The sequence below is a fragment of the Pelodiscus sinensis genome, unplaced genomic scaffold (genome assembly GCF_049634645.1).
Source record: "Pelodiscus sinensis isolate JC-2024 unplaced genomic scaffold, ASM4963464v1 ctg34, whole genome shotgun sequence".
Lineage (NCBI taxonomy): Eukaryota > Metazoa > Chordata > Testudines > Trionychidae > Pelodiscus > Pelodiscus sinensis.
The window spans coordinates 704,397-725,722 of NW_027465849.1; the positions used below are offsets into that span (position 1 = coordinate 704,397).

Here is a 21,326-nt window from a genome sequence, read left to right on the forward strand (position 1 = left end):
CTCGGGGCCTACAGCACGCCTGCCTGCCCTCGCTATAGACCCCCGAGGACCCACTCCCAGAGGGTAGGTCTATACTACAAAGTTAATTCAAAATAATAGCAGTTATTTTGAATTAACTTTAATAGTGACTATACAGGCAGACCACTATTTCGAAATAAATTCAAAATAGTGGAGCCCTTATTTCAATTTGGTAAACCTCATTCTATGAGGAGTAACCCCAAATTCAAAATAGCTATTTCGAATTAAGTGCTGTGCAGCCACTTAATTCGAAATAGGGGGCCTCCAGCCCTTCCCAGGGAGCCATGGTGACCACTCTGGGCACAACCGGGAAAACTTACTCTCCTCTCCCTCAGCCCTGGAGCCATTAAAAGGGTAGACCCTGGCTACAGGGGTAGTGCCTGTGCCAGCTCCAAGCCTGCCAGCCCAGAGCCAGCAATGGTCACTGGGGCCCCTGACCCAGAGTCCCCAAAACATGAGCCAGCAAGCAACTGGCAGCCAGCCCTCCATCGCTCCCCAGGAGCAATCTGCCAGCTCTCAGGAGCTTGGCAGGGGCTGCAGACGGTGGGCACCTTCCTGGTCCAGGATGGAAATCATGGACCTTATTCAGGTTTGGGGGGGATGCCCTCAACATCCATGATCTCCGCACTAGGCACAGGAAAGTGGCCATCTATGGCAGGATAGCTGCCAGCCTGGCCTCCAAAGGCCACATGCGAACCCAGGAGCAGGTTTGCATATAAGTCAGGTTGGACCAGCGAGACCTCCAATTCTGAGCCCTGAGCTTCCCCTCCCCCTTCTTCCCCTGGCTTCCCCCTTCCAGCTCCCTCCTCCCAGGTTTCCCCCTCACCTCTTCCACCCTCTCTCTTCCCCTCTTCCACCTCCTTTTCCCAGTCTCCCCAGAGGTTCATTCCCCTCCCCAGTTTTGTTCAATAAACCCAGTTTCTATTTTTGAACATACATGTATTTTATTTTTTACATCAGGAAGGGGGGGGGGGCTAGGGAGGGGTAAGTGGAAGGACATGAGGGAGGAATGGGACATGAACCACCAGTGGGGAGGACCGGGGAGGCTCTGAGGGATCCTCGGGGTGGACGCTCGCCCTCAGGGCCTCCTGGATCCTGACAGCCCCCAATGGATCCCCTGGATGGCAGCCTGCAGCAAGTGCAGCTGTGCTGATGGCAACGACCCCACGAGATGCACCAGCGTGCCCAGGGGCAGCTCTGGCTCCATGTGGCCGAGTGCTGTGGTGTCCCGAGTGCAGGCACTCAGGGCACTCCAAGACAGGACTGCTTTGCTGTCCCTCATCGAGGTAGACAAGCTAGTGGGGAACCCTGAGAACTGTCTGTTCGGGGTGGGGGTAGGGTTCCTTTAAGCACCGAGCTCAATTAGCCTCAGGCAGCAGCCCCACACACTAAGTCCTAACCTGATGCCCTGCTGGCACTGGTTCTGGCCAGCCTTAACTTTGGTTCAGGGTCCACTCAGTGTGGACATGCTATTTCAGAATAGTTTTTCTGTATAGATGCGTTATTTCGAATGAGCTTAATTCAAATTAACTATTTTGAATTAAGTTAATTCAAAATAACGCTGTAGTGTAGACGTACCCAGAGGGAGTAGTGCAGCCCTGTTCTCCGGACCAGAGTGACTCTCAGCCGGCATCAAACAGGAGGGTTCACTGAGCTTTGAACAGAGCACAGGAACCCTCAGGCCTGGTCCCCCACAGCCCAGTACACCTGAATTTCCTTGCAGCCAGGTGGGTTCTGTTTGAACTTTCACTGTCCACTTCAGAAGCCTCCTTCTTCCAGGTTAGCCTCCAATATCTCCCTCCAGCCCCTCTCCTGTCCTTTGTCTTCTGTCCTGGTAAACCAGATCGCCTGGGCCCCTTTCTCTTCCTGCTCTCCTCTCCTCTCCTCTCCTCTCCTCTCCTCTCCTCTTCTCCATCTGCTGGTCATCAGAGGCCTCTCTCCACAGCCCATTTTCCTCCCACCAGGTCACCAGTCGCTGGAGTCTTCAGTTTTGTGCTGTTCCCTGTAACAACAAACTCCCCCTTTGCTCCCCTTGTTACACCAATAACATCTTTTATTCTTCTTAAATTGAATTGCGAAAAGGTCAACCCCCTGCAATCCTTGCAGGCAACCCTCAAATAACTAATGTTGGTTCTCCACAGACTCCTGTATAAATATCTTCTTAAAGCACTAGAAGAAGGGTGGTACTTGTGATCACCGAAAGGTTACCTCAGGTCCTTGAGAGAGGGGCTGTCATTTGTACAATCTATGTACATCTCCCTGCACAATAGGGCCCCGATGTGGTCGGTCTTTAGTAGGGTTCCCTCTGATTTTTTCCATTTGTGGGTGGAATAAATTTTTATGTGCACTGAGGCATGTGTGCACCACCAGTTGAAACATATGTTGCTATCTGTGGGCAGCTGTGATCCCTCTCCTAATCACTTGGTGGCACCTGAAACTCTCCTGGGTGGCTGCCCAAGGGCACAGCTTACAGGGAACACCATTCGGTGCTACCACAGTAGAAACAGTAAATCACAGTAATACGGAGTGTTTCAATGAAAGGTCCCATCCACTGTTAATTATCTGGCTCTCTATTGTTAGTGTCTCTGAGTTTCACTCCCCCATCAATGCACGGCTCAAGCCTAAGGAGTCAAAGGATTATGGGCCAGAGAATGGAGACTGGGACTGATCTGTGTGGGGGTGCTGGGGTATTTCCTGCCACTGGAAGGACACCCCCCTCCTTTCATGGCTCATGTATACACAGGGGCTACGTCTAGACTGGCATGATTTTCTGGAAATGCTTTTAACGGAAAAGTTTTCCGTTAAAAGCATTTTCAGAAAAGAGCGTCTAGATTAGCAGGATGCTTTTCCGGAAAAGCACTTTTTGCGGAAAAGCGTCCGTGCCAATCTAGATGCGGTTTTGCGCAAAAAAGCCCCGATCGTCATTTTCGGGATTGGGGCTTTTTTGTGCAAAACAAATCTGGGCTGTCTACACTGGCCCTTTTGTGCAAAAGTTTTGCACAAAAGGGACTTTTGCCGGAATGGGAGCAGCATAGTATTTCCACAAAAAGCACTGATTTCTTACAGTAGGGAGTCAGTGCTTTTCCAGAAATTCAAGCGGCCAGTGTAGACAGTTGGCAAGTTTTTCCGCAAAAGCACCTGATTTTCTGGAAAAACTGGCCAGTCTAGACATAGCGAGGTTGTTGAGCAACACACACTCTGGGGAATGTGGGGGGCTTTCCTCAGGATTTTGTGCACTTGGGTTGGCAGTACAATCTCGGAAGAGCACAGAGCGAACCCGGGAGCTGAGCTGCCCCTACAAAGAGTCTGAGGGCAGGACACAGCGTTTGGGCGTTTCCCCCAATTTTATTGAGAAGAAATGTTGTTCCTTGCACCAATGTGGGTGCTGCGAATTGTCCAGTTGGAGCCCCAGACAAGGGCCCCCCTTTCCTTGCTGCATTGCCAGACGGTTGCCTCTGAATAGGGGACGTTCTGTGATGCGGCTGCGCACTGATGACAGGAACATTAATGACCATTGCCCTGCTCCAGAGCGATGTTCATGTATATCGGATTCTCCTCTGTCTGGAGCGGGTGCTTTAAGGTAAAACACGGAAATGTTACTGCTCTGCTCAGCCAGCCAAAAGCCAGAGAAACGAAGCTAGAAAATGCCCCTCAGAGAGTATCACTGTACGTACCACAGGAGCAGTTCTAATGGGCATCTCGTCTGGGAAACACCAGCGACCCCACTTCCGAGATCAGCCCCTCTGGGGCGGGCAGCTCTGATTCACCCTCCCTAGCCTTGGTCTGGCTCTTTCCTGCTCCCTAGTTAGAAGAGCCAGGCTTTGCTCCGCTGCCTGCCGCCTTCCCCCTCCCTCCATGCCAGCCGCCCCATGGACATTGTCTGAAATAACAGGCAGTGTTGTTTTTTCCTGCCCAGTGTCATGTTTTAATCACTGATGCTGTTAATGGGGATATTTATAGTGGGTCTAGGTAATTGTTGTCATAATATTGTTATACTGGTGACTGGGTGGCTCCCAACAAGCCTGACTCTGATCTCTGGGCAGTCGGGGCACATTGCCGAAGCTGGTGGCTGTGAGAAGCACCTGCCATTCAGGCTAAAGAAGGGAACCACTAATTCCCCCTTTGTTTCATGTCTGCTGAAGCACTGGGCAGCCACCACCTAATAACTGGCCACAGGAAGCCTGGACATGGCAGGGGCAGGTACCTTAGGGTCTGCTAACAAACGCAGGACACTGCATTTCACTGCAGCTCTGTTTAAAAGGCTGCGTCTACATTGGCAAAATCTTGCTGCCTGTCTACACTGGCTGCGAGAATTTGCGCAAGAATACTGCCATTGTAATGTACAAAATCAGTGGTTCTTGCGCAAATGCTCTGACACTCCCACTCAGGGATAAGCCCTCTTGTGCAAATATTCTTGCACAAGAATACAGCAATGTTAATTTCTTGTGCAAGAAAGCGTCTACACTGGCACGGATGCTTTTGCGCAAAGGCACATGCCAATATAGACGCTCTCTTGCGCAAATACTTTTAATGGAAAAACTTTTCCATTAAAAGTATTTGCGCTAAATCATGCCAGTGTAGATGCAGTCTTTGTGTGTGGGGCTATGTCTACACTAAGGGGTTTTTCTGGAATACCAGAGGTATCCCAGAAAAACTCTGCCACATCCAGGCAACGCATTTGCTCTTTTGTCTTTTGTTTTGTTTTTGTTTTGTGGAAGAGAAGATGAGCTCTTTCGGGAGCCCTGTCTTCCTCATTCTATGAGAAAGAAGGGCTCTTCCAAAAGAGGGTGTTTTTCAGAAATTTGGCCCAGTGTAGACAGGCCAAATTTCAGAAAATCCTCTTCCGACAAAAATATTGGAAAAAGATACGTGAATTGTGGAGCTCAGTTTATGTACTTTTTTCTGATAAATCATTGTAACCTGAATGAGACCATCTCTCTGAGACCATTTATGTTCTCTGCCCCAGGATTGTCCCAGAGATGAGACGTAATGATGAAACTTTCCTTGTTTGCCGGACTGGTTCTGCAGGAGGTGAGGGAAGATGTGAAAACCAGGCGGATAATGATGAGGAGTCCTGTGGCACGTTATAAACTGAGAGAAGTGTTGGAGCATAAGCTTTCTTGGGCAAAGACTCACTTCGTCAGATGCAACAAAGTGGGTCTTTGCCCACGAAAGCTTATGCTCCTACACTTCAGTTAGTCTATAAGGTGCCACAGGACTCCTCGTCGCTTTTGCAGATTCAGACTAACACGGCCACCTTTTTGATACTTGACAGGCGGATAATGTGATGCTAACTGTAACCGAACTTCAAAGAGCCCCCTCCCCACTTCCCCCCTTCACAGCAGTGTACATCTCCTCCCTTTGGGACACTGCTTTCAATGCACAATCACATGGTTCATATGAAAAGTAACATCAAAAAAATTAAGCTTGCATGACTCAAGCTCTTCCCATGCTGCATAATAGGAGGAGAAATAAAAATCCAGGTTTATTGTTCATTGTCCATATCAGCTGGAGTAGGACAAATAATTATCATAAAGAAGCAAAGAGAGAAAGGAAGTTCAGTGTTAGCAGCTTTCTCTGGCATTAACATGGTATGTGGGGTGTGTGCACACGCAGAATAGACAGTTGCCTTGGGCACCAGTATTTCTGGGGCACCACTCTGCTGGGACGGACAGAAGCAGTGGAGCATGTGTAAGCAGGAACTAAACTACTGTTTACTATCAGCCAGCTAAAAGGAGAGCTGGCCTGGAGGGTGGGTATGCTCACTCCAAGGCTATGTCTACACTGGCGCGATCTCGCGCAAAGGCGGCCGCTCTTGCGCAAAAAACTTGCTGCCTATCTACACTGTCCGCGTGTTCTTGCGCAAGTAACCTGATGTTCTAATGTATGAAATCAGGGCTTCTTGCGCCAGAATTCTGACACTCCCGCTCAGGAAGAAGCCCTTTTCCGCAACTGTTATTGCGCAAGAGGGCAGTGTAGACAGGCAACATAAATTTCTTGCGCAAGAAGCCCCTTTGGTTAAAATGGCCATCAGAGTTGTCTCGCAGAAGAGAGCGTCTACACAGGCCTGCATGCTCTTGTGCAAAAGCACATCTCTTGCGCAAAAGCACATGCCAGTGTAGACACTCTCTTCTGGAAGAGTTTTTACAGAAGAACTCTTCCGCAAAAGAGTTTTTGCATAAGAACGCGCCAGTGTAGATGTAGACTAAACATTTCTTTTCTTCACTCAGGGTATGTCTACACTAGCCCTCTAGTTCGAACTAGGGAGGCTAATGTAGGCATTCGAAGTTGCAAATGGAGCCTGGGATTTAAATATCCCAGGCTTCATTTGCATCTTCCCGGGCGCCGCCATTTTTAAATCCCCTTAGTCTGAACTCTGTGCCCGCGGCTACACGCGGCAGGGAGTAGGTAGTTCGAATTAGGATCTCTAATCTCTCTAATCTCTCTAGCAAGAACTCCTGCACAAGAGGGCTTACACCTGTTTAAAAAAAGCATAGCTCTTGAGCAAGGAGGCCTCTCTTACCACGCCATCCTGTACACCTTCTTGTGCAAGAGCAAGTGGGTAGTGTGGACGCTTTCCAGAAGAACGGCCATTCTTCCGCAATAACCCACCAGTGTAGACATAGCCCTAGATATTGAACCCAGCTCTGGTTGCTGCCAGGCCTACCTGGTGGAAGGATTACACATGTAACAGCAGGGCTGGGTCCTAGAGAGGGCCAAATGCGCTGCCTGCAGCACAGTCTGAGGGAGGGGATTGGCTGCTGGAGTCTCTGGGAAGGGAAGGGGTCGGGGTAGGGGTGGAAGAGGAAGTCAGGAATAGGGACACCAATTTAATAATCCTGCCTAGGTCACCATAAATCCTAAGGACGGTCCTGACCATAGCCCACCTGTTGCTTACAGTGTGAGCCTGCACACACCCCACAGACATTGACATGCCCTGCAAACCCGCTAGAGGAAATCAATGGGAATCTCCCAGGATTTTACCCCTTGTCTGTCTTCTTTCCCCAGCTGCTGGGATTTCACTAAACGGATCCATCTTAAAAGAACCGATTCCCATGTGGGAAACATTTTGGAGGTTTTCAAACCCATCTGTGAGATTTGACCATCCATTTCGCAGGCATTTTAATGGGAACACTGAAACCTCGAACTTCTCTGCCTTGGCTGCTTGTCTGGCTGCAAAGGCTGGCGGGGGAAGCCCCTCTGTAGCTAGCTAGATTTTCAAGCCATTGGGGATTCTCTCTTATCGCTCTGGTGTGGAGTTTGGGAAGGATGTTTCCTTCTTGTCTGGATGTTTCTCTGTGGCTACATCTACACTGGCATGTTCTCACGCAAAAAATTCTTTTGTGGAAGAGTTCTTTTGCAAAAACTCTTCCAGAAGAGAGTGTCTACACTGGCATGTGCTTTTGCGCAAGAGCATCCATGTCAGTGTAAACGCTCTCTTGCACAAGAAAGCTCTGATGGCCATTTTAACCATAGGACTTTCTTGCACAAGAAAGCTCTGATGGCCATTTTAACCATAGGACTTTCTTGCACAAGAAAGCTCTGATGGCCATTTTAACCATAGGTCTTTCTTGCGCAAGGAAGCTCTGATGGCCATTTTAAACATGGGGCTTTCTTGCACAAGAAATTAATGTTGCCTGTCTACACTGGCCTCTTCTGGAAGAGCTTTTGCGCAAAAGAGCTTCTTCCTGAGCGGGAGCGTCAGAGTTCTTAAGCAAGAAGCCCTGATTGTATACATTAGAATATCAGTTTTCTTGCGCAAAAACACTCGGCCAGTGCAGACAGGCAGCAAGTTTTTGCGCAAGAGCAGCTGCTTTTGCGCAAGATCGCGCCAGTGTAGATACAGCCTGTGTGTCTGTGAGGGCAGGGCCTGACTGGCCAGGCTAACAGCAGGTGAAGGAGGCAGCTACCTGCTCCTGGGTGGAGATCTGGGGCAGTAGCAGGGAGTCACAGAAACAACCTGAACCTGGAAACCCCGAGTGAATCCATGTTCTAAGCCTGAGGGTCCCTGCCAAGCAGGAACAGGCAAACCAGTCGCTCTCTGCTCTCACCTCACTTTGTTCTTAGTAAAAGTGCGACTCACCCTGGTGCTTTCTGGCAAATCCACTGAGGAATCTGGGGAGAGAGAGACAGGTACACATCATCACTTAGGAGTAAGCGCCTTTAGGAGACGGTACCTCCTTGAGGACAAATTATAACAACAGATCTTCTATTTCTCCCACCTGGGTAGCACTGAGCACCATGGAGCCTGATCCTCGTCAGGGTCACTAGATGGTACCTGAACAGAAGGATTTCAGGTGGCCACTGAAGATGTTCCATGAGACTGTCTCGCTGGGTTTCCGACAAAGTTATTTTGTCAAAAGCAGTCGGATTCTGGCAGAAAATTTCCATACTTTATTCAAAAATGGAGTAACTCAAAACTGCAATACTTTGGCCCAAACCAGACATATTCTGATTTGCATACCACTTGGTACTGCATGGGACATGTTCAGTGGCACCCTGCTGATATTCTCCTCTACAGGCTGAACAGTCTGGGCTTCATCTCCCATGATGCACTGCAACCAGGGACACCCATGATGTGCTACTTCCCATCACCAAGAGGGGAGAAAGTGATGCATCATGGGAGAGCCACAGACTAGGAGCATGAGGCACCAGAACTACAGCTCCCATGAGGCACTCTTGCTCCCAGCTCCCAGTGACGGGGGTGGGGCACTTTCCAGTGGGGGCTTTCCCTGGGATGTGCCTTTCCATGAAGGAAGAGAAGGGGCAACACTTGACTCAGTCCCCTAAGCCCTGGCAATGCAGGGCTGGGGATCACAGGCAAAGGGTGGGACAAAGGAACCGCAAGGACTCAGATGTTTGAGCCCTGGGACCCCAAGAACTCTTTTTCCTCATTCACTTTGATCACTGGCAGGTTGTTGTTATAACTCTCAGACAGACAGTCTGATCTGGGATCTGCCCATCCCCCACATTTACCCCCAACCCCCGCATTTCTCCCCCATGTGCAGATGAGGTGACCCTGATAACTCTAAAAGCTCTTACAAGGAAAACTATCTTCAGAAGCGTTGCTGGTGTCATGCTGGACTCGTTCCCTGTGCGGAGTAATAAGGACAGAGGGTGTCAGTGATGCTGCGTACTCTCTCTCTCTCATTCACACACACATACATAAGTGACACTTGCCAGAGGGATAGCCATGTTAGTCTGTTTCAGCACAATAGCAAGGAGTCTTGTAGTAGTACCTTAGGCTATGTCTACACTATGGCGATATTTTGGGATCCATCTTTAAAGCATCCAGCACTATTTCAGTGTTCCTGTAACCCATGTTCCGCAAGGGTTAAAGGATGTTTTGGAATAGCACTTTATTTCAAAATTTGGTGCTGCGTAGCTTATTTTGAGGCAAGGGTACAGTGCAGACATACCCTTAATGACTAACAAAATTACCTGAGCATAAGCTTTTATGGGTTGGTGTCCACTTTGTTGGCATGCCCGTGAAAGCTCATGGCTACAACAATTTGTTAGAGTTTAGGGTGCCACAGGACTCCTTGTTGTTTTTATTGGTGACACTGAGCCTGTTTGCAGAGATCCAGCTGTGAGTAGGTTTCTTCCCATAGCTGGTTCTCCTGCTAGGATTGCAGCTCATACTCCGAGAGAGGTGTCAAGCCCTATTTCTGGATAGTCAGGGAACGTGGTGGCTGCACCATTCATAGAGGGAAAGTCTCGTAAGACGAGACTTGAACATCCTGTTCTACTTCAGCTAAATGGCCAACCAACCAACCAACCACACACATCGCACCAGGTCAGCAGTGAGTTGAGGATGGATGCAACTTAAAATCCCTGACATATCGGGGTGAAGATGAAGACACTGCCATTTTTCACAAGTGCATGACATTTTTCAACAGAGACTTTTTATTTCATGGAAAATAGTTTAACCAAAAACAAACCTTTGGACAGAAATTGTTTGATTTAATGAAATTTTCAATGGAAAAAATCTTGAAGAGGCTCACTTTGTGTTGTTTCTTAAAAAAAATGTGCAAAAATTTTGGGTCATTTGACAGGGATCCAGCAGTAGTTATGGGGCTCTCTAAATCCCAAATGGGCATCCTTGCAGTTTGGCTCGCGTCAGTGGAGGGTGGGGAGGACTGCAGACATGTCATACAAAGGCCTGCACCAAAATTACAGTTGCTGTAAGGAAACCTGCTGTAGGTGTTTTGGGGCAGATCCGTGTGTGGACACGCTGAGCCTCACGCTGAACCAGATAATATTTGCGGCCAAATAGCCCCAACAGCCCCTGAGTGTAAAATGGAGTCACTTTCATTTCTTCACACATTTGGAGCAGTTTTCAAACACGCTGTGCTGTGTTTCACTGGTGCTGGTGAATTTGATGGGAACATACCAGATAGTTTCATGAAAAATACCAAACATGGCAAGGGAAAAAAAAGGCGGGGGGGACGGACACCAAAGTTGTTGAGAAAAAAATGCACATGCTCCCCCCACCCCGGTATTACATGTCCGGTATTTTCTGGGTTTTCACCAGACAGAAGCCGCAAGTACCGGACTGTCCGGGTCAATACCAGACAGCTGGCAACTGCAGAACATGCTGCTTTGGCAAATCCCTTCTTTCAATGTCTCCCACCCTGACCAGGGAGTTCATCCCGCCCTGGGCTTTTCCAAAACTCCTCCAGAACACTCCTCCCCACTGCAGGAGTGCTGACGCCTACTTTGATACTTGAATATCTGCTGGACCTGCAGAAAGAAGAGACTCGGAATGGAAGCAAAAGGGGAGAGGGAATAGACTCCTCCTACCTGTGCTCCCTCCGCAGAGACACAGCTGGAAGCAGCGAGACAGAGTGATCAGAGACCGGGCCACGTTTCCTCGTGAGCAGAGAGAGAGAGACAGAGACTGAGTGATACAGCTCCAGGCCCTCATTCCACTGACACAGAGCCCCAGCCCCACGGCTGTGGCTTTGTTTAGATTACAGGCTTCTTGCACAAGAAGCTTTTTATGGAAGAGATCTTCCACAAAAACTCTGTTGTGTAGACCTAGCCTGTGAGGAAAGGCTGCAGGGCAGAGTGGTGCCCCGAGTTGTTAGGCCCTGATGCAGGAAAGCTCCTACACACAGGCACAAGGGCCCTTCCTGACTAGGGGATGCCTCCCTGACCTGCAGCCTTAGTGACCTGCATGTGGATATTCCATCCAGACACACGCCCCTGGCTTAGCCCTAGACTGGGACCATCTATGGGCCAGGGACTGCTTCCTACATTTCTGATCTGTCTGTGCAGTACTGGCTGCAGGGTGAGGTGAGGGGCAAGCGGCTGATCCCAGACTGGGGCTCCAGAGCACCACAGTAACATACCCAATAAATAATGTGCAGTGCCTTGCACAGTGGGACTCTGACCCCACTCTGGGGCTCCAGGGTGCTACTGCAACACACATAATTAATCACAAGGACAATCCACATCATCATCTCTTTGATTTCTCAGCCAGCTTCCCTGAAACAAATGATCGGTTTCACTGTGTCATTAGTCATCGTCCCTCATCCCAGGCACACTGGGGACAGGGGGTCTCAGGGGGTGTCTCTGCCACGTCTGTCTGTACATTTGCTAACACGGCTCAGCCTCACTCTCATACCCACCTTTCCTTCCCAGCAGATAAAGCGCCACAGCCAGCACCAGCACGGCAGGGACTGTAATTCCCAACAGGAGCTTTAGATCCGGCCCTAGGAAAGAACCTCGCTGTGAATGGCCTCTCCAAGCAGCAACCAACCAGTCCCTACTGGCTGGGGCTTGCTGAGTCCTGTAGTAAGTGACCCCTCATGTTATCATGAACATACCTGGAAGTTCACCTCATGGTTATCTGCAGGGTGAGGTAACTGGCCATTCTTTGTGAGTAACATTAGCTGAACTTATTCTACAATTTTTTTGACCCAACATTTTCATCATTCTAAAGCAGATTTATTTTAAATACAGAGCTCACGTGCAAGGACCTTCTTCATCTTTCCAATTTGTTTTCAATAAAAGACAGTGTTTTGTTTAATCCTAAATTGAAACGGTTGTGTCATTTTGGTTTTCAAACTCCAGAAATGGAAGGAGAATGCCCTGTTGAAAACCAAAGCAAAACTCTCTCTTTCCTGCTGACGGTACTGACCCATTTTGGTTCTAAAAACCGAAAAGAAGGAAAGTGTCTAGTCAAAATGAGGACAAACAATATTAATAACAAATCCTTTTCCAGAGTCAGCACATCACTCTGCATCCACAGGAACAAGCCCCATCGAATCCCAGCCTGGGCCAGCCCTTCCCTTCCCTTTCTTTCCCAGTTGCCTGGTGGAAATCCCTAGTGTTGCAGGAGGGAGGGGCGTGTGTTTAGCTGGGCAGGGGGCTAGAAGGCTGGGCTGGCTCCCAGGGAGAGTTGCAAGGGGGACAAGAGGCCTGGGCTATCTGCAGCCCCAACCCTCCCTTCTCCAGTGGCTGGGGGTGGAAAGCAAGAGGCTGGGACTGGTGTGGCCCTAACCCTCCCCTCATGGGGTACGTCTACACTACAACGTTAATTCGAACTAACTTAGTTCGAATTAGTTACTGCGAATTAAGCTAATTCGAACTAACGGATCCAGACTAAAAAACTAGTTCGAATTAGCATTTTGCTAATTCGAACTAGCATGTCCACATTAAGTGGACCCTGAACCAGGCTTAAGGATGGCCGGAAGCAGTGCCGGCAGGGCATCAGAGGAGGACTTAGAGCGTGGAGATGCTGTCTCAGGCTAGCCGAGGGCTGCGCTTAAAGGGTCCCGACCCCCACCCCGGACAGACAGTTCTCAGGGGTGCCCCGCTTGCAAAGCAGTCCTGGCTTGGAGTGCCCGGAGTACCCACACTGGGCACATCACAGCACTCGGCCATCAGACCGGCTGCACATGCCGCAGCCTGCCATCTGGGGAGAGGGGGCAATCGGGGGGCTGCAGGAGAGCTTCCACACTCAGAAGCCCGCAGAGCCAGCCCAGTCCTCCCCATCGGGGGCTCGTACGTCATTCCTCCCTCACCTCCTTCCACTTACCCTTCCCTAGCCCCCCTTCCTGATGTACAAAATAAAGATAAGGTGTCTTCCAAAATGGAATCTGTCATTTTTTAACAAAACTGGGGGAGACTGGGAAAAGGAGGTGAGAGAGGGGAAGAGAGAGGGTGGGAGAGGGGAGGGCAGCTAAAATGATCAGGGGTTGGGAACAGGTCCCAGATGAAGAGAGGCTAAAGAGACTGGGACTTTTCAGCTTAGAAAAGAGGAGACGGAGGGGGGACAGGATAGAGGTCTCTAAAAGCAGGAGTTGGGTGGAAAGGGTGCATACAGAAAAGTTCTTCATTAGTTCCCATAAAGAAGGACTAGAGGACACCAAAGGAAAGGAATGGGTAGCAGGCTTCAAACTAGTAACAGAAAGTTGTTTTTCACAAAGCAAAGAGTCAACCTGTGGAACTCCTTGCTGCAGGAGGCTGTGAAGGCTACAACTAGAACAGAGTTTAAAGGGAAGTGAGATCAAGTCATGGAGGTTGGGTCCATGGAGTGCTATTAGCCAGGGGGTAGGAGTGGTGTCCCTGCCCGAAGTTTGTGGAAGGCTGGAGAGGGATGGCACGAGACAAATGGCTTGGTCACTGTCTTTGGTCCATCCCCTCCAGGGTCCCTAGGGTTGGCTGCTGTCAGCAGACAGGCTACTGGGCTAGATGGACCTTTGGTCTGACCCAGGACGGCCATTGTAAGCTTAGGGCTCAGGGTCGGGGGTCTCACTGGACCCCCTTGATTCTCTTGCACACCTGCTTCTGGGTGGCCAGGCTGGCAGCTCTCCTGCCCTAGCCGGCCACTTTCCTGTGTCTAGTGTGAGATCGTGGACGAGGTCCACGATGTCCGCACTAGCCCAGGCGGGTGCCCGCCTCTTGCGGTCCCGGGCAAGCTCCCGGGAGCCGCCAGCCTGGTCCCGGGAAGAGGGGAGGGCTGGGGGGCATCGGGTGGGTGGCTCGATCCGTGCCAGGTGCAGGGTCTGCTGGCTGGGTGCTAGCAGGCTTGCACCTGGCACGGGCACCGTAGCCAGCCCGTGCCCCTTTAACGGGTCCGGAGCCGGGAAGGGGGGCATACGAATTTCCCTGGTGTTGGCCAGAGTGGCCACCAGGGAAACCTGGGGAGGGCTAGCCTCCCACTAGTTCGAATTAAGGGGCTACACACACCTTAATTCGAACTAGCTTGTTCGAACTAGGCTTAATCCTCGTAAAATGAGGTTTTCCTAGTTCGAACTAAGCGCTCCGCTAGTTCGATTTAAATTCGAACTAGCGGAGCGCTAGTGTAGCGCCTATTAAAGTTAATTCGAACTAACGTCTGTTAGTTCAAATTAACTTTGTAGTGTAGACATACCCTTGGGGAGTTGGGCACACACAGTGTGCAGCAGCTGTCAAAAAGACAGATAGGATGCTAGGAATTATTAAGAAAGGGATAGAAAATAAGACACAGAATATCTTACTGCCCCTGTATAAAACTATGATACACCCACATCTTGAATACTGTGTACAGATGTGGTCTCCTCACCTCAAAAAGATATTTTGGCCTTGGAAAGGGTTCAGAAAAGGGCAACTAAAATGATTAGGGGTTTTGAATGGGTCCCATATGAGGAGAGGCTAAAGCGACCGGGACTTTTCAGTTTGGAAAAGAGGAGACTGAGGGGGGATATGATAGAGGTCTATAAAATCATGAGTGGTGTGGAGAGGGTGAATAAAGAAAAGTTCTTCATTAGTTCCCATAATAGAAGGACTAGAGGACACCAAATGAAATGAATGGGTAGAAGGTTTAAAATTAATAAGCGAAAGTTCTTCTTTACACAGTGCATAGTCAACCTGTGGAACTCCTTGCCAGAGGAGGCTGTGAAGGCTAGAACTATAACAGAGTTTAAAGAGAAACTAGATACATTCATGGAGGTTAGGTCCATAACAGGCTATTAGCCAGGGGATAAAATGGTGTCCTTGGCCTCTGTTTGTCAGAGGCTGGAGAGGGATGGCAGGAGACAAATAGCTTGATCATTGTCTTCGGTCCACCCCCTCTGGGGCACCTGGTCCCAGCCAATGTCAGCAGACAGGCTATTGGGCTAGATGGACCTTTGGTCTGACCCAGTATGGTCATTCTTATGTTCTTATGTAAGACCTAGGCCTGCCTACCCCCAGAGACAGGGGGGTTGATGAGCACAGCAAGCAAGGGGTACAAGTTTTCCATAAGAAACTTTGAGTGAACTAGTTTTGTTGTGATTAGTAAAATAACTGATTAAGCTATACTTAAGAAGGACTCCATTTTTGTTTTATAAACTGGGGTCCAAAAGGAATTTCTTTGGGAACCAACTCCAGGACACAGCCCCAAGATCAGAGCTTGTGCCAATGACCCTGTGCAGAAACTGGAGTCCCCCAGAGGGACCTGATCCTGACTGGTGAGTAAAACTTCACCTGTCTTATTGGGAATGACAAGCACTCTATGCTTAGCCTGTCCATTCTGGTTTTGGTGCCTATTAATGAATAGAGGATAACTTGATAACTTGGATATTACTCTGGAGGCTCTTTCGCTGGTAAAAATCCCTGCAGATCTGCAGAGTGTAAGACTATGCTGAGCCCTGGGAATGGATTGGGTACCTACATTGAGAAGTTTTTGCCTGAGCCCTAGGACCCGGTCGGGAGGGTGCTTATAGGGTGTGAGTGACAGAATTTTGTGCGGGTAACAATGGAATCTCCATCATTGGAGGCTATTGAGAAGAGCCTGGAGAAATCCCTGTCAGGGCTGGGCAAGATTTACTTGGTCCTGCCTCAGCATGGGGGGTTTGAACTTAATGCCATCCTGAGGTCCCTCCTAGCAAGTCCTTTTTAAGATGTGCCCATCCTCCAACTTTCTGGGCTAGTTCTTCTGCTCTGAGATGGGTGGGAAATGGGGGAGGCTGGGAGTTCCCTGGGAAAATCTCAACAGCATCATTTTGTTAAAAAATTTTCATTTCATATTCTGAAAATTGATGAATTCCAGTGTTTGGATTTTCAAAGGTTGCGTTTTGAATTGTTGCCCCTAGAGCCTTCCTGTTTCCTGTGAGTCTTAGTACCCGGGCAGGGCTGAACTGGGATATGGGCAAACACACCTACAGATGTGTATGCACATGACTTACCAGTGACACTGAGGTGCTTAGCAGCGCTGAGCTGGGATCTGGTCACACGGTTGTCGCTGTCCTTGATCTCATACGCGCAGGAGTAATTCCCAGAGCTTCCCTCGGACACCACGTGGTCATAGTCGTAGGTGAGTATCCCCAATAAGCTCCTCTGGGATGAAACCTCCTCCCCGTCCTTGTAGAAGATGATGCGGGTGGGCTGGTCCCAGGAGAACAGGGAGCACTGGAGCCGCACGGAGTCCCCTGGCTGGGCCGACGTCTGGTTCAGGTAGAGGATGGGGGCAGGGCGAGTGCCTGGGAAGGGGAATGGGTCAGAGCTGTCAGTGGGGCATCTTGAGGTCCCTTCAAGTGAGACCTTCCAATGATGTGCCCATCCCCCACCAGCCTAGACAGGGCGGACTGAGCTGAGATGGGGGTTAGTGAGTGGGGGAGGGGAAAGGGGGGGCGTTCCGTGGGACAAATTCTGAACAAAGACATTTTGTTAGAAACTTTTTGTTTCAGATTTTGCAAATGGATGAATTTCAGTGTTTGGATGTTCGGTGAGTTATCAGGTTTTCTATCCATTCCCCTTCCCTGTGATGCTGAGTGGCTGGTCAGGACACACACACACACACACACACCTCTTACCAGTGATCCTGAGGTGCTGGGCAGGGCTGAACTGGGATCTGATCACCCGGTTGTCATTGTCCTTGATCTCGTACGCGCAGGAGTAATTCCCAGAGCTGCCCCCAGACACCACGTGGTCATAGTCGTAGGTGAGATTCCTCAGCAAACTCTGGGATGAAACCTCCTCCCCGTTCTTGTAGAAGACGATGCGAGTGGCCCGGGCCCAGGAGAACAGGGAGCATTGGAGCCGCACGGAGTCCCCTGGCCGGGCCGACGTCTGGTTCAGGAAGAGGGTGGGGGCAGGGAGAGCACCTGGGAAGGGGAATGGGTCAGAGATGTCAGTGGTGCATTGCTGGTGCCCGGTATTGTTGCTAGAGCACGGGAGCTGGGCTGTGTCTCCAATGGAGGTGCTGATCCCAGCCCAGCTGGGCAGATGCGGGAGGGAGATGAGCTCTCTCCAGGGCGCAGGAGCTTCATTACCAGGTATCACTGGGGTTGCAGAAGAGCTTAAGGGCTGGCGGGCTGGGCTTCCATTGCCTGATGCTGAGCAGTGTCCTAAGACAAGGGGCCCTGGCGTGGGCAACCACTGGCCCAGCTGGGGCAATGTGGCTGGAAGAGAGGAAGCCTCTCAACCAAGGCAGCCACTACCCACTGGGGACCATCTAAGACCAGTCACTGCCCCAAGGAGATCACTAGCTGACAGCTAAGGGCCTGTGTCCAGTCCCTCACCTCTCTGGCATCTTCTCTAACATCCTTCCTGCCCTTGTGCCCCTCCCGTTCCCAAGACCCAGCTGGCACAGGAGGCACCAGGCGCATTTACAGATCCAGGTTGAAGCAGCAGCAGGGAGCAGATTCCCCTTTCCTGGGAATTGTCAGGGAAATGGGACTCAGGTCTGAACTCACAGGCAAATTGCTGTTCTCAGAGGGCAGGTCAGTGTCTGCCTGGTATCTTCCCTGCCCCAGCAGCGCCCGGCGGGCTGGTGCCTTGGCCAGTAGCATCTACTGCCTCTGCTCTCAGACAGCCAGAAAAGAACCGTGGTTAGGGCCAAAACCCACATCCTCATTGTTCAACCCCCTGGACACAGAGTTACTGGGTGAGGCTCCTTGGCCCAGGCCATATGAGAGCTCAGACTGGGTGAGTTACAGCCTTTCCACTGTATCCTCTTGAAAGCCCTCACCCTTGTTCTGCCATTCACTCCCATCCTCCTTCTCAGGAGGCTGAGTTATTGGGCAGGGCTAATCTGGGATATGTTGCGCGCACACACACACACACACACACACACACACACACAATGACACTGAGGTCTGGTCAGGGCTGAGCTGGGATAAGTTACACCAACCCACATGTGTGCATGCATGCGCGCGCACACACACACACACACACACACACACACACACAGGACTTACCAGTGACACTGAGGTGCTGGGCAGGGCTGAGCTGAGATCCATTTACCCGGTTGTCACTGTCCTTGATCTCGTACCCGCAGGAGTAATTCCCAGAGCTGCCCCCAGTCACCACATGGTGAGAGTCGTAGGTGAGTTTCCCCAGCAAGCCCCTCTGGGATGACACCTCTTTCCCGTCCTCACAGAAGACGATGCGGGTGGTTGGAAACTGGGAGAGCACAGAGCACTGGAGCCGCACGGAGTCTCCCGGCTGGGCCGACGTCTGGCTGAGGTGGAGGGTGGGGGCAGGGAGAGACCCTGGGGAGGAGAATGGGTCAGAGCTGTCAATTGGACAGGGGGGAAATGGCAGGTGTGATGCTCCAGCTCTTGTGTTAGCTGGAGGCGTGACGAAGGCCCTCGGCACATTGAGGACAGACAGACAGATGGACAGACATTTAGACTCACCGGGAGCTGAGCAGATCTCCTGGCTGCTGGGGCTCAGCGCTGGGAACAGAAAGGGGACGTGGGGTCAGTGCCGGGCTGGAATCTCTCTGTAGGGAGAAGCCTTGAACAGCTGATGGGGGCTCTGCTCCCCCCAGGGATCCTGTCCTGTGCTCCCGAGGTGACAGCGCCCCCTGCAGGAACGGGTGGGTCTGGGTGTGTCACAAGCCCCATCGCCCTCCCCAGCCCCCTGCACTGAATGGGATTCCCACGCAGGCAGCGGGGAGTCACTGCCCCTCCCTATTCCATACAGAGGAGCTTGGGGCCCAGTTCCAGCCCCGCCCATCCCACCAGGAGCACCCCAACAGAAGTGGAAAATTCTGCTTCTCTCCGGTTGGCGGCACAGGCACCCTCTGCCCCTCCTATATCCTCTGGCCCACAGGCTCCCCTCGCTTGCCACCACCTACGCCTCTTCACCTGCGGCTGAGCTTTGGCGCCCAGAGCCCTCTGTCCCCGCAGAGAGGGGGTGCACGAGCCGTGCTGGGGTGGCTCTGTGCAGAGCAGACTCATTTCTCTCTCTCTGAGTGGTCCCCCTGGCACTAGACGGGAAAGAGCCCGACACCCATGGGGTGGGTGGGTTACGTCTGCCGCAGGGAACACGGTACAGACAGACAGAGGGATGGGGCCAGGCCTGATATGGATGTTTGAGAGTCAGGCCCAGAGCAGAGCCCTCGATTCCAATCCCCTCCCATCGGTAACAGGGAGCCCCACGGTTGGACCTGATAAACTCATGAGCATCTGAGCGCAGACTGGTCTGACCCCCTGGGCTGTGTAACGAGGGAGAAGTCGCAGGTGCCGACGGGCCCTTCAGTGCAGCAGGGACAGGCCGAGCCAGAGCCAGGGCTGGACGCTGAGTCTGGGCCAAGGCCAGTGAGGAAGGAGGCAGCAGGTTCTCCCCGTGCGGGGGATTCACCCAGCGCCGGCTCCCCGGATGCTTGAGTCTCACACAAGTGTCTGGGCTGGAGTCAGGGAGCTGGGGGAAGGTCTCTGCTCTGGGCTGTCGGGTCAGACTGGACGGGTCAATGGTCCCTCCTGGCCTGAAACTCAGTGAAGCCGGGACTGTCACACCAGCCTGGGCCGACTGGTAGTCTCTGGCCCGGCCTGGCACTGTCCGGAGCGCTGGTCCTGTTCTGGGTTGGGGACAGTCCCACTCCCCTTCTGCCACTAGAGGGGATTTGCCGACTCCCTGGGTCAGGGGCTGCTCTCGGTTCTGTGTCCTCTGAACCTGCTAGGATTTAGGACGGGGTCCCGGATACTCACCGGGCAGCAAGAGGCAGAGGGGAAGGAGCATCGGGGCGGTAGGATGGATGCAGCCCAGTGTCTTCTGCTGCTGCCAGAGTTGGAAGAGGACAATCCGTAGTCTCTCTCTGCTTCCACCTACCCCACCAGCCTGTCTGACTTCAGGAGAATATCTCTGTCTGTGGTCTCTGCTCTGATTTGTCCCCGTCTGCTCCCCAGGCTTGGGTACAGCAGGCAGCCCCTCTCCCTGCTCTCAGACCCCCATGGGTGTGTAAGGCTCAGGCAGCAGAGATGCTGCAGCCTCTCTCTGACCTGCTCTGTCCCCTTCTCTGTGTGATATTTGATACCGCTCCCTGTTTCCTGCCCTGCGTCACCCCCTTCCTATCCCGACCACAGAGTTTCTATTTAAGGCTGCAAAATTGAAAACTGATGGAGGCCTGCTGAGCTTAGACATATATCACTGAGGAAACACCCCCCACCCCATCCCACCTTGTCATCTGGGGACGCAGGCACCTCTTTGGGAAGCCAAATGGCTGGGGGCCTCAAGAGAAATGTGTTAGGAGCACAAAGCAGAGCCATTTTGCAGAGCAGCTTTGCAGATGCGGATGCAGATTGTCCTGGGATGGCGGCTGGGGGACATTTCATACCAGGGGGGAGCCAACTCTGCAGAGCTGATGGACTGGAGAGTTCAGGGGATCTGAGAGGCTCAGGTGAGGATCTGAGGCGCTCCAGATACATCTAGACTGCAGGCTTCTTTTGGAAGAAATGTTTCCAGAAAAAGGCTTCTTCCTCATAGAAAGAGTTTACCACTGTCAGGAAAAACCCCTCCCTTCTTTCAATTTTCTGTAGCACTGTGGATTGATGTATAGTTTTTCCAGAAAAACTTTGCAGTGTATACATACCCTCAGTGTGAAACTAGCTGCTATAAGCAGGGCTTAGGAGATGACAGGATAGAAAAATGTGAATATTTTTTTAATTAAAAATAAATCATTGTTGCACCTCTTTTTGTTAAAAATATTCTGTCTTGGCATTTTCCTCTGTGTCCCCCTCCCCTCTTGGTGGTAAAATGGTGCCAATAGAGAGAGAGAGAGATCCCAAACCTGAAAATCTTTGCTGAACATGGATCATTTCCTGCTGAGACAGCTGTGGGACATGGGTTGATAATGGCTGCTACTGAAATACATTGTGAGGTTGGGAGATGCCCAAAGCCAACCTTTCAGTAGGGACAAAGGAACAGCCATCAGTAACCAGGCAGGCTTTAGTGGTTCCTCAAGGCCCCGTCTACCATCCAGAGACTTCTTGGAGAATGCACCTTTGCCATGGAGGTGACTAAGCCATGTCACTGCAAGGATCTGTCCAACAGCTGAAAAAAAGTACAAAAGAGGGAGAGTGACCTCATCACTTGTCCTCCCCAAGTTGTTC

The 21,326-nt window shown here is 51.2% G+C and overlaps 1 protein-coding gene across 1 annotated transcript; it reads right to left on the reverse strand.

Moving 5' to 3' along the window:
* Positions 1 to 1,945: 1,945 nt before the first annotated feature.
* On the reverse strand, positions 1,946 to 20,333 carry LOC142818211 (uncharacterized). The gene is made up of 10 exons (XM_075915343.1): positions 19,926 to 20,333; positions 18,630 to 18,668; positions 18,189 to 18,482; positions 16,803 to 17,093; positions 16,176 to 16,469; positions 11,652 to 11,735; positions 10,822 to 10,846; positions 9,061 to 9,110; positions 8,102 to 8,133; positions 1,946 to 3,591 (listed from the first exon to the last, which is right to left on the reverse strand). Exons 1-10 carry the CDS (start codon positions 19,954 to 19,956, stop codon positions 3,523 to 3,525), a joined length of 1,209 nt encoding a protein of 402 aa, XP_075771458.1. The 5' UTR covers positions 19,957 to 20,333; the 3' UTR covers positions 1,946 to 3,522.
* Between the last annotated feature and the right edge of the window lie 993 nt (positions 20,334 to 21,326).